Source organism: Drepanopeziza brunnea (genome assembly GCF_022702325.1).
Source record: "Drepanopeziza brunnea f. sp. 'multigermtubi' strain 214-2 chromosome Unknown ctg2, whole genome shotgun sequence".
Classification (NCBI taxonomy): Eukaryota; Fungi; Ascomycota; class Leotiomycetes; order Helotiales; family Drepanopezizaceae; genus Drepanopeziza; species Drepanopeziza brunnea.
The window spans coordinates 1,554,705-1,566,853 of record NW_027094065.1 but is presented as its reverse complement, the minus strand read 5'-3'; the positions used below and the strand labels follow the sequence as shown (position 1 = coordinate 1,566,853).

The 12,149-nt window shown below is 50.9% G+C and overlaps 4 protein-coding genes across 4 annotated transcripts; 3 read left to right on the top strand and 1 right to left on the bottom strand.

Moving 5' to 3' along the window:
* Positions 1–609: 609 nt before the first annotated feature.
* On the top strand, positions 610–3,335 carry L3040_001595 (uncharacterized protein; the record flags this gene model as incomplete). Its single annotated transcript, XM_066156812.1, has 7 exons — positions 610–809; positions 926–1,001; positions 1,077–1,249; positions 1,304–1,331; positions 1,730–2,069; positions 2,276–2,490; positions 2,541–3,335. The coding sequence occupies 7 exons, from the start codon at positions 610–612 to the stop codon at positions 3,333–3,335; spliced, it is 1,827 nt and encodes a 608-aa protein (XP_066012828.1).
* Positions 3,336–3,877: 542 nt separating this feature from the next.
* Positions 3,878–5,404, top strand: L3040_001594 (uncharacterized protein; the record flags this gene model as incomplete). The annotated part of the gene is made up of 1 exon (XM_007294267.2): positions 3,878–5,404. One exon carries the CDS (start codon positions 3,878–3,880, stop codon positions 5,402–5,404), a length of 1,527 nt encoding a protein of 508 aa, XP_007294329.2.
* A 340-nt stretch (positions 5,405–5,744) lies between these two features.
* On the bottom strand, positions 5,745–9,824 carry L3040_001593 (uncharacterized protein; the record flags this gene model as incomplete). The annotated part of the gene is made up of 11 exons (XM_066156811.1): positions 5,745–6,636; positions 6,686–6,899; positions 6,958–7,363; positions 7,412–7,516; positions 7,568–7,707; positions 7,756–8,006; positions 8,060–8,482; positions 8,528–9,114; positions 9,169–9,295; positions 9,350–9,624; positions 9,804–9,824. 11 exons carry the CDS (start codon positions 9,822–9,824, stop codon positions 5,745–5,747), a joined length of 3,441 nt encoding a protein of 1,146 aa, XP_066012827.1.
* A 586-nt stretch (positions 9,825–10,410) lies between these two features.
* L3040_001592 (uncharacterized protein) lies at positions 10,411–11,791 on the top strand (the record flags this gene model as incomplete). Its single annotated transcript, XM_007294265.2, has 2 exons — positions 10,411–10,618; positions 10,665–11,791. 2 exons carry the CDS (start codon positions 10,411–10,413, stop codon positions 11,789–11,791), a joined length of 1,335 nt encoding a protein of 444 aa, XP_007294327.2.
* Between the last annotated feature and the right edge of the window lie 358 nt (positions 11,792–12,149).

Here is a 12,149-nt window from a genome sequence, read left to right as displayed (position 1 = left end):
ACCTTTTCGACTTGAGAGCGCCGCAGCCGCAGCCGCAGCCGCAGCCGCGACCGCAGCCTTAGCTTCAGCCTCAGCGTCAGCCTTTGCCGCAGGAGCAGCAGCTCGCGTGCTCTCTCCGTAGTATAGTCATGTGAATCTGTGAATCTGTGAATCTGTGAGCCCGCCTTCCCCATGATCAATGCTTAATGCTCAATGCTCAATGCCAAAGGCCCCCCCGTCCCCCCGTCTCAACCCAGCCCAACTGGACAAGTTCATGCATCCGCTCCCTAAATTGAAACAGCCTACCGGAATATCACAAGCATCAACAATCAATTACGGAGGGAAGAGATTAAAGTCAGTCGCGCGCGAAACCATCGTGTCTTCCGTACGCACCCGATACGCCTGCCCCACACCCAAGCTCGCTCCCCGTGTTGTTCTCGGTTAAGACCCTATCCCCTTGTGAGGGCGAGGATGTTCCGTATGCGTGATTCGCTACGGATCAGGCTCAGGCTCAGGCTCAGGGTATTCTCCACCTCGGCAGCTCTCGCTCATCCCAGCCAAACCAACCTACTACCTTTACCACCACTACCAACCCGCACCCGCACCCGCAGATCAAGCCGGGCCCTCAGAATGTCATCAACCTACTTAAAGAACACGGCAGACCCCGTTGAGAGGACCTCATCACCCTATCCCGATCCCCGCGAAATTGGCCCCAAATCCAAGATCCTATCGTCCACCCGCACCTCCAATTACCACAGCAGCACAAACTCCAGAAACATGGTTACCGTCAGTACTGTGAACAAGACAGGTCTTCACCCCGGTGGAGTACAGTACGTACTACCTCCAGCTCTTCCCAAATCTGCCACTCCCATGTGATCCTGGAAATCCATCTCCATACACTCACTCACTACACGGAGAGACCAAACACAGACTGACTCCTTCATAGGCCTGTCAAGGAACACACCGAACTTGAGAATGAGCTTCACGACAAGGCGCACATTGATTACGACCGAGTAGCTATTGTCAGTACTCACCCACCCATATTGCCAATGTGTCCAGCAGCAGAACAGCATATACTAACTGCTTCGTGGCTACAGGTCCCCAATCCCAGTGTCGCTGCCCTCTACGAAGATGCCCTCGTTTACGAAACTGGTTCTGCCATCACATCTACTGGTGCCCTTACCGCATACTCTGGAGCAAAGACTGGGCGGTCACCTCTAGACAAACGAATTGTGAAGGAGCCTGGCTCTGAGAATGAGATCTGGTGGGGGTAAGCCAGCACAACCTCTGCGCCCGTTTGTGAATGCATTCTGACTTTACACAGACCTGTCAACAAGCCAATGACGCCTGAAGTAAGTTTGTTCTCTATAAACCATTCCCCCCCCCCCCCAGGACCGATGGATAGCATTCGGCCTGCGATTCCTTTCCGTCTATTCACTGCTGGCGGCTGGTGTCTCCGCGGCAACATTTCCCCATGCTCTTCCCATTCGATCTTTTATCACTGATGCCACTCTTCCCTCCGCATAGCAGTGGAGCTGAGATGGTATTGAGTTTGATTTGGCTGGGATATGCAACCCCGCATTCCACCGAGGGGTATACTGCGCTGTTATGTCATAGCTTGTACCCCACACGAAACCCGGCAACCACCCCCCCCCCCCTTCCCCTTATCTCTGCATGTAGCGCCATGGCATATCACCTTATTTTGACGACAGACCTTGCGCACAACACGGGGCTAACCAGGTCTTGATAGGTCTGGAGAATCAACAGAGAAAGAGCCGTCGATTACCTGAATACCCGGAATCGTATTTATGTCGTCGACGGATTCGCAGGATGGGACAAGAAGTACCAAATCAAAGTTCGAGTTGTGTGCGCGCGTGCCTACCATGCTCTCTTCATGAGAAACATGCTCATTCGACCCGATCGCGAAGACCTCGAGCATTTCCACCCTGACTATACCATCTACAACGCCGGGTCCTTCCCTGCCAACAGGTATACTGAGGGTATGACCTCTGGAACCTCAGTTGCCATCAACTTCGCGGATAAGGAGATGGTTATCCTAGGGACCGAGTATGCCGGAGAGATGAAGAAGGGTTAGTAATTATCCCTATCCCTTTCAAATTTTTGTTTTCCTTGCCTGGAATCTGCCCCATATGTATTTTTCACCGCTCCGGTCTTCTCGCCCTTCTTTCCAATTTGCCGTCCGTGATAAAGGCATGCTCGAGGAATAATATAACACCATCAAATGTCTCCTACGGAATGTCCAGAGAAGAGAGGATCAGCACTGACCAGCAACCAGGAGTTTTCACCGTTCTCTTCTACGAGATGCCTGTCAAGCACAACGTTCTCACTCTTCACTCCTCCGCCAACGAGGGTAAGAATGGAGACGTCACAGTCTTCTTTGGTCTCTCGGGTACCGGAAAGACCACTTTGTCTGCGGATCCTAACCGTGCGTTGATCGGTGACGATGAGCACTGCTGGAGTGATCGTGGTGTCTTTAACATCGAGGGTGGCGTAAGTCTCCCCCCGAGCCTGTCGACGCATCCCTTACTGACTCTGGCTAGTGTTACGCCAAGTGCATCGGCCTTTCCGCTGAGAAGGAGCCTGATATTTTCGGCGCCATCAAGTTCGGTTCTGTACTTGAGAACGTAGTCTTCAGCCCCGAGACCCGTCTTGTTGATTACGAGGACTCTACCCTGACCGAGAACACTCGCTGCGCTTACCCTATCGAGTATATTTCGAACGCCAAGATCCCTTGCTTATCGGAAAACCACCCTAGCAACATCATTCTCCTCACCTGCGATGCTCGTGGTGTCCTCCCACCCATCTCGAAGCTCGACTCTGCACAAACCATGTTCCACTTCATCTCCGGCTATACCTCAAAGATGGCTGGTACAGAAGATGGTGTTACCGAGCCACAAGCCACTTTTTCATCTTGCTTCGCGCAGCCTTTCTTGGCCCTGCACCCTATGCGATATGCCAAAATGCTGGCTGACAAGATTGAGCATCACAAGGCCAATGCTTGGTTGTTGAATACCGGATGGGTCGGTGCTGGTGCCACCACTGGCGGAAAGCGCTGCCCTTTGAAATACACCCGTGCTATTTTGGATGCCATCCACTCTGGTGAGCTTGCCAAGGTCCAATATGAGAACTATGAGACATTCAACCTCGCTGTCCCCACGAGCTGCACAGGTGTCCCGTCAGAACTTCTCAACCCAAGCAACGCCTGGAGCCAAGGCGCCGAAAGCTTCAAGCAGGAAGTCACGAAGCTCGGTGGTCTTTTTGTCGAGAATTTCAAGAAGTACTCGAGTGAAGCCACACCCGAAGTCATTGCAGCTGGTCCAGCAGTAAAGGTCTAGGTATACACCCAGGGGCGCAACATTGAATGTGGGAACGTTGGACAAATCCAGACTGTATGACGGCGTTATCTTGATTTTGCTCTGTAGTATTATCAGAAGCATGTGGCAGAAGAATACAAGAATGTAAAATCGAAGCAATATGATGTCTCAGGCGTGATAGATACCCACTGTGATATCTCCCGGTCGCAATATAATTGTACTTAGACGAGATTGAGTCTGAGGGATCAAATTATTTCACGTAGCATGTTGCCGTCTTGCTGGAATGGGTCTTTTTTCCTATCAATGAATCCTTCCATACAGAAGATACTGAGGGAATTAATATGTTGACTTATAGATGGTATTTCAGGATTTCTCGGTCTCTGCTGACTTTATTACCCGACTGCTAGTGTGCCAAGCTTTGTCTAAAGCCGAGCCGAGACCAATGCAAATTCAATCCGGCGTCCCCCACGCTCAACCACGCCAGTTCCTTACTTACCACTTGAACATGAACACGCAATCATTGTCCTGCAGCTGAATCATTGACAGGCAAACCAAACAACGCAATGCCTTCTGAGCCGCCCCCTTCGCAATCACAGAACCGCCCATCATTCAGCAACCACCGTTCTACGAATTCCGTCCACAGCCAGACCGATTCGTCCGCTCAATCACCACCACCCACAACCCAACATGCGAAGCCCAAGACTCAGAAACACGTAGTCGGTGGAGGAGGACGAACACACGCGCGAGTACCATCGAATAAGGGCCTGCACAAGTTGACAAAGGCTCATGCTACTGAAGGTTCCCATACCGATCTGAAAAAGCTGGCCCGAAATTCGTCATCTTCGACCTTGAAGAAGAACTCTTCGGGTGTTAATCTGAGGCGCAATCGCTCTTCTATTGACGTACCCAAGCGTCCAAAGACACCTCAAGACCACATCAAGAGACCAACATCTGTACATTTTGAAATTGGAGATCAGGACGAGGCCTGGGAGAGCAGCTCCGCGTCGCCAGCGCTGTCCAGATCGGTTTCCAGACCTGCCAGCTCCCACTCCTCTGCGAAACCCAGCGCCGCCAATTCAGAGGCAAATTCACAACCACAATCACCTAGAGCAAGGAGTACTTCGAACTCTGCTATTAATAGGACGGAAGACAAACAATCTACACGCCACTCTGCAGACGCGAAAGTAATCACGGAGCGGTTACTACAGAGGGTCAGTTCCCGTAACACAACCAAGATGTCTCTCGCTACTGCAACCCCTTCCACTTCGACTTACACCCCCGATTCACCTGACAAGAGCCAGTCGTCTACAATCAATGGCACCCCAAACATCGGGAGTGGCCAGGAGGTCGTGTCTCGCTTTGTAGCCGGCTCCGGTACACCAAACGAAAACTTACCTTTTCTCCAAAGCCGAAAGAATGAGGGACGGGCTAAGGAAGCAAACGATGATATGAAGCGAGCTCAATCAATGGGCAACCTGACCAGACCAGACCTAGATTCAGAAGATGAGGAAGATAGCGTTCTGGCTCCCCGATCCAGGAAGTCTTCGACAGGAAACGCATACGTGCCACCCCAGAACTCGCGCACGCAGCAGAAGCTCTGGCTACAGAGAGCAAGTTCGAACATTGAGCCCCAGCAAATGGCATCCGGCGTGGCGATGAACGGTCTGGCGGGTCTGCACGGAGGATTAGGAGGTACCTCTCTTGTTGGAGGCGCAGGCTATGATGGTCGTGATCCCCGTATCAAGCTCCAGCTTGAGCGCACTGGCCTTGAGTACTTGGTTGTGAGACGGCACCAAGATCCCATCGGCCAAGCCATCAAGCGCCTCAACCAGCTGCCCGGCGTGGAGAAGAGCCGCAGGATACCCAGCCATCCTACGAGAGCCGGTGAGAACATCGGTCGCCACGCCCTGAGCCAGAGCCTGAAGGAGTCGAGGGGCAGGGTCCAGAAGACGAACGGGAGCTACGAGGGGCAACCTACGAGTCCGGAGGATGGCCACGCGAGTGATCGAGGCAATGATGGTAATGGACACGGCTCGCGGCTGAGGGGTTTATGGGATAAGAGCTATGATCTTGCCGCGAGCACCGATTGAGAGGAAGCAGATTATTATGGGCCTTTTGCTTCGCGTACATGTTTTTTTTTTCTTTCACGATTGACTGCGTTGGCGTTGGAGGAAGGGAAGGGAATATGGATGGATGGAACGGGCTAGAGATGACATGATTTGCTGGCTGGCGCATCGGGGCGAGGAAGAGCAGACATTCCTCGGTTTGCTAAGACCTTTTAATGACGGTATAGAGGATAGTAGCTAACTCTCACAAGCGAAGCAATGAATTGCTCACTCTGTATCATATGGGGTTCATGCTTGAAGTGTTTTCCGTTGTTTTTGTAATTCATTGCAGAGCTTAAATTTCACTTCCCTCGTCTTCTTTCCACTACTTGAACGGGGATCCCCCCATCCCCGACGACCCTTTTCCAGGCGTCCAGCCGGCGCTGAAGGCCGAACTGCTTGACCCAGGCGTGAGACCAACCGGCTTCTTTACTGGCGTCGTAGGGTCCGACGCAGGCGCAACAAGTCCGCCTCCCTCGGGCGTCAACTCCGGCGTCTCCGTCCTCTCGATGAGATGGCCATCCTTCTTGGCGGCGGGCGCCTTGAACCCCATGAGCCTGCCGTCCTTGTAGATGTCGTCAATCATGAGCTCCAGGATCCCCGCGTCTTGGAACTCCAGGTACTTCTTGAAGAGCTTCAGCGCCGTCCGCGCGTCTTCGATACTATCGTGCGTGCCGATCTGGATGTCTTCCTTGAGCAGGTACGAGGCGAGGAAGGAGAGGGAGAGCAGGCGGCGGTTGGAGGTGCTGTAAAAGAGGTCGATTGTGTCGATGACTTTGCTCTTCGGGATGTGCACATTGAGAACGCGGAAATCCTGTTTGAGGCCGTGACCTAGAAACTTGCAGCCGAGGTTCAGCAGGATCCAGAGTTTCTTGTAGACAACTTTTAGTGCCACGAGGTTATGTTTGGAGACGCCGACGTCGAGGTCGCCTTGACTGATGCCGGAGTACTCGGTCAGGTAGTCGACGACGGTATCTCGGATATGGATGTAGTCGTCGATGAAAGGGAGACCCTCGTCCTCTCCGGAACATCTGACTACGGAGACTCGGGCAAGTGCGTGAACTGTCGGTCTCACGGTTGTCCGGTCACCCTTGGCGTTTACTTCTATCTCTGGCCGCCTCACAGATACAAATTCTGTATCGAGTGCGATTATCGTCCCCTCAGTCGGGGCTTCCTGTGGGAACGCAAGAGGCCGATATGTTTTTACTGAATTAGGGCTAGTGCTGTTAGTTATGATTCTTTTTGCTAGAGAGAGGATGAAAATACTTGGAATCCATGTAGAGTAACTGTGTATCTAGATTTTGCTTCCAGCCATCATCAATCTTGTTGTTGTATGCCTTCATCTGATATGTGATCACAGAAGGCAGTTTCCAGGTTGTATTGAAAGTGAGGGCTTCCGCTGCCGTAATAGGCCGGACGAGGAAGTCGTTGAAGAGATGCCATTGGCTCTTTTCTGGTCTTTTGGGGAGGGAATGTGCCACTATAATATATGAGCTCTGCCAACACCTTCCCTTGGAAAGTGGTTTTCTTTAACTTACCGTTTACCAGCGAGACAAGATGTGGTTTTTGGTTGAGGCCACTGGTAATTTCGGTGGCAACTCCAACCAGAGAGTACACGGCAATACTATGTATCCCGCGCTGAATGTGGAGCTTTAAATCATCTCCTTGGTAGCAGAATAATTGTCCCTGTGGGTCAATAATAATGCCGATTTCTTCAGGTAACCACCCCGGTATAGCCCAAAGTTGTTTGGCCTCGGGGCTATTGACTGCGGCATTGAGCATGAGGACAGCAGGCACACTATGAACGGTCTTCTTCGTTGCTAGGGACTGGTAGCGCTGGCAGCGACTGCACCAGCCTCGGCTCGTCGAATCACGTTCAATACTTGACTTGAGAATCTGAGAGAAAGACGGTCTTTGGGGTCTCGCATTCCGCATCATTGGCTTCTGTGCTTGTTAGTCTTGAATTTTTTTCGAAACACGGGGAACACTTACGGATAGCGGGTACAGAAGCTCATTGACAAATGTTGCTCCAGGTCTAGTATGCTCGCCTTGGCAATGGATGCAACGAATTCCAGATGTTGCGGAGGTAGTCAAGATCTGGCGAAGACAATTAGCAGGGACCAAAATCATATAAATGGATAGTTGTACTTGATCAAATATGTGGTTATGTGGGACGATCGCCTTCCAGTCCTGAGTGATTCTGTCCAGCAAGAAACGATTTAGTCCTTGCAACATTGTTGTTAGAGAGGATCCTGGGGCATCCTCTTCAAGTAAACCAAGAGGTCCAGCTATTCCCAAATCAGCACACATAAAGTTTAAATGCTGGAGTTTTGTACCTTGTGTCTGGTAACTAAAAGTTTTCAGAAAGTTAGTAGCCTGGCATGTAGAACCTTCGGCTCTCTCAAGCATATCGAATAAGAATCCCATCTCGCAAAGTAAGCATAGCTCGTTTGCACATCTAGTAGCAGTGTGCTGCAAAGCAAGGTTCCGGACGAGAGGGGTGAAATGAAGAATCTGCAGTAGGGAGTTGGCGTATGAGTTTGGTATGTGGATTTCCAAGCCGGAGTACCGTGTTTTGTTGTAATACCTGGAGTTTGGTTAGAGCAATCGGCCAAGCGTCTTTCGGACTTCAGAACTTGCCCGAAGTCGAAGTCATCCACTCCAAATTTGCTATATCTGATTTCCACGTTCTCGTACCATACGGGAACATCTGCCTTCATGCTCAACAGCTCAGTGGCTCCAATCACATCTGAGGTGCTGGAAGAGTCACTAGGTCTTCGTTCCCCGGAACCATCAGTGGAAGTCTCACGAGCCTTTTCACTTAGGAATTTGGGAGCTTGCAAACTGGAAGGCGTTTTCTCGATTTCTCTGGTATTCTCAACCTGGTATCTCTTGGTAGCTCGGTTGTTTCGTCCATACATACCCCAGTCAGTGCATTTCAAGGTGGATAGAAATAGCTGGTCTGATTTTGGAGGTGGAGCTCCAACCTCAAAGATTAAGTGGCTAGGCCAATTCGATAGCAATTGCTCGCGATAGTAAGGCATCCCGACACTACTTAGGGGGCTACATGTGGTCAGCAAAGCTTCGATTTCCGAGGGATGTACTCACGTATTTGAGCTCCAATCTACTTCAGGGGGGGCTTCGGTTGCGTCGGCAAGTTCGATCGGATTGCTAACATCCCCAAAACGCATCCTAGAAGGCGATCCCCACAAGTGGATGTGGCATTCAGTATCAGCAATCACCAATGCCTCTCCAGAGGGTGCAATTTCAATCTTGCTGATGAAAGCCATAGTATTTAGTTGCTTGATATAACTCGAGTTTGGGTTCATCAGGTCGACTATGTGCATTTGGCCATGCTGGGAGACTACAATTACTGTTGTTGACATGCGCGGGTGCATTCGTAAATATGCTGCCCCAGCAGGAAACGGCACAGGACTCGATGCAGCCATGTGCTTCAAGTCAAAAACGTTGACCATGACATCCAAGATATATGGCTGTCCTTGTCGAATCTGGTATCCGCAACAGACTATGTAGTCATTCTGTGCGTCCATGTCATGGATGAGTGAGGAGTGGGCGTTCCAGACTTTGACGATGCGGAAGTCGGCTGGGTCAATGATATTGATGGTACCTTTCTGGGTAGCTGCACAAATGTAGCGGCTTCGCCTCATAATGGTGTATTTATCAGTCGTAGGTAGCTGATACAATTAGTAAGAGATTCGGCAGGAAACTCGATTTCTCTAGTACCTTACCTGTTTCACGATGGTACCCTTTTCCACGTCTATGACAAACATATGGTCTTGCAATCCAGCCACCAGAATCTCTAGATTTCCCTTATTCGTATAACTCATGCATCGAAGATCTTTCATTTCATTGTGACTATGCAAATATGTATCAGCCTTGTTCTCGGCAAACTGGTATTGACTTTCATACGTGACATGCCAAATTGGAGGACCCCGTCGCATTGCCATATGCACACTCTTCGGTCCCAGAGCGATGACCCCCTTTTCATGGAACAGAAACTGGTGGACCGGGCCATCTCCGCATTTGAAGGAAGTGTATCTTGCGAGTTCTACTCCGTAAAAGCTCGAGACGCCCCCAAACTGGTTCCCAGCCCAGAGCAATTCCTGCGAGTTGTCGAATGCGAATGTTGACACGGGTGTCGAGGGCGCTTGAGGCCCAGGAGGCGGAAGGAGCAGGCGCCCGACCTGTAAGAGAGGATTGTTAGCAGTCTATCAAAATATGAAGCTCTCAAGGAGGTCGAGGGTCGAGGGTCGAGGGTCGAGGGTCGAGGCTGACAGCCCGCGTTGAAACTTTGGGAAATGGGGCACCTGTCATGTCACCGAGCCGCGCACGAGCAGGATAACAGTATATATTGAAAACTCACTTCCTCCCATTCGCCATCCATCGAGTCTGATCGGTCGCGCTCTACGCGATCATGGTTCCATGGGCGTTCGACAGTGCAGAATCTGGGTCGCCCTCCGCAAGCAGTTTAGTTGATGTTGGGCGGTGTTGAAGTCTTGGCGGATATGCCAGCCTTACGGAATGCTTATGTTGCACGCACCTCTGAATGAGCTTTTATTTTTCCACGTCTTTCACACCGGGAGTAGATTCGCCTTCACCATACCATCGAGGATCAATCACCCTCAACAAGGGAGATTCACTTATAAAGATCTGAATCCTGTACAACCAACTCATGATGCAGCCATGCCTTGCCTGCCCTGCCAGGACCCGAACCACATCTCGATTCCCAACCTTAATTGCCACACTCTCAGCGTCTCATACCAGTCAACAATGGGATGACAACTTTTGTTTGAAGAACATCCATCTTATCCGTACTTATCCGCTATAACTACAGTCCCTGGCCCTCGGCCTTCTTCTGTTTATCAAAACCTGCCTGCTTCCTTCGAATATCATTGCCCGTTCTCCCCTACCTGAGATTACTGAGCCTGAACTACAATTAATACGCGGCGCTGGCAGCTCTCAACCACGTCATGAATTTCTATGACCAAAACTTCCTCCTTCTGGTGACAGGCTGTGGGGCCCTCTCTTGGAGACAGTATCACAGTAAGGGACAGTCACCGGAGGAAAAAGCTCTGAACCAGCCTCTGGTCACTCCAAGAGCACAGGCCGAAGCGAGACAGTTTACGAGATTATTTCTCATTGTGTACTGTCTGGTGATGGGGTCAGACTGGTTGCAAGGTACGCCGAATCCAGCGACCATGGATCCTCGACTGACACGTTGCAGGCCCGTATGTATATAGCTTATATAAGGACCAATTCGGCCTAAGAGAGACTATAGTAGCAGCCCTATTCACAACAGGGTTCCTCTCCGGAGGTATCTCCGGATACTTCGTTGGTCAGTTTGCGGATCGATATGGACGCAAGGTAGCCTGTCTAGTCTTCTGCATCACCTATTCTATAGCATGCTTCTCGACTCTCATTCCCAGCGTCCCAGTCCTCTTCTACGGCCGTGTCTTTGGCGGCCTCTCAACCAGCCTGATGTACAGCGCCTTCGAAAGCTGGATGGTCACCGAATACCACAAGAGACAGACGGAGAAAACCGGCTCCAGTTTGAGTGGAATGTACGGCATCATGACCACGTTAAACAGCATTGTCGCCATCTTGTCAGGTGTATTCAGCGAGTGGCTCGTGAATGTTACTAATACCAAGCGCGCGCCTTTCATGGCGAGCGCAGTACTGCTCATCGTAGCATTCTGGATCATCCTCGTCTGCTGGAAAGAAAACTACGGCGACAGCCACAATACGTCGGAAACCTCGACCGTCGTCCACAAAGACGCGCTCAAGACATTCTTCACCGACAAGCGGATCTTGACACTAGGTCTCGCGTCGTGTTTCTTCGAGGGCAGCATGTACCTGTTCGTTTTCTTCTGGACACCCGCCCTGAAGGCCGCGCAGACGCTTGCTGGCTCGCCGGCTCTCCCGCTCGGAATGATCTTTGCGTGTTTCATGGGCTCCGTCATGCTCGGCTCTCTGGCCTTCAATCTCCTCGTCACAAAATACAAACTCATCTCGCACTCGCGCCTCTTGACCATCATCTTCGCCACGGCCAGCAGCAGCCTTCTGATTCCGGTTATCGTCCAAAATGAAGCATTGACGTTTTGGATTTTCTGCGTCTTCGAAGCATGTGTGGGCATGTACTGGCCCAGTGTCGGGTACCTGAAAGGCCGTTTCATCGATGACGGGATCCGCGCGAGGATTTATGGGATGTTAAGGATCCCTCTGAACATTTTTGTGGTCGTTGCATTGTCATTGATCAAGGAAGGGACGGATTACAGGAATTTGGTATTTATGACTTGCAGTGGGTTGCTTGTCTTAACGTCGGGCATCTTTCAATATTGTGTCAGCGATTAAGTAACGAATGCGAGGAGCTCGAGGCGGTAGGGGCTTAGTCTCGAAAGTGGACGAATTGGTTGAAAGGCAATCTCGAGATTGTTGTTATAAAAGGCATATTATCTACCTTTGCAACGTGCCATCCATCTACTCCCCCGCTCCAAAAATTCAATGTTTGAGATCGATAGCCCCGAACCCGGGGCCAGAGGGAACGCGAAAGCTCATCACAAATACTCCCAGCCGCATACTCCATTGCGAAAAAGAAAAAAAGAAAAAACGACGCATATCCATCCCTAAGCTCCCGAGCCCCTCATAAACACCATTAAAGTATGCAATGGAAGAGAGACGTCCCGTAGATATTCACCCACTTTGGTCGAGT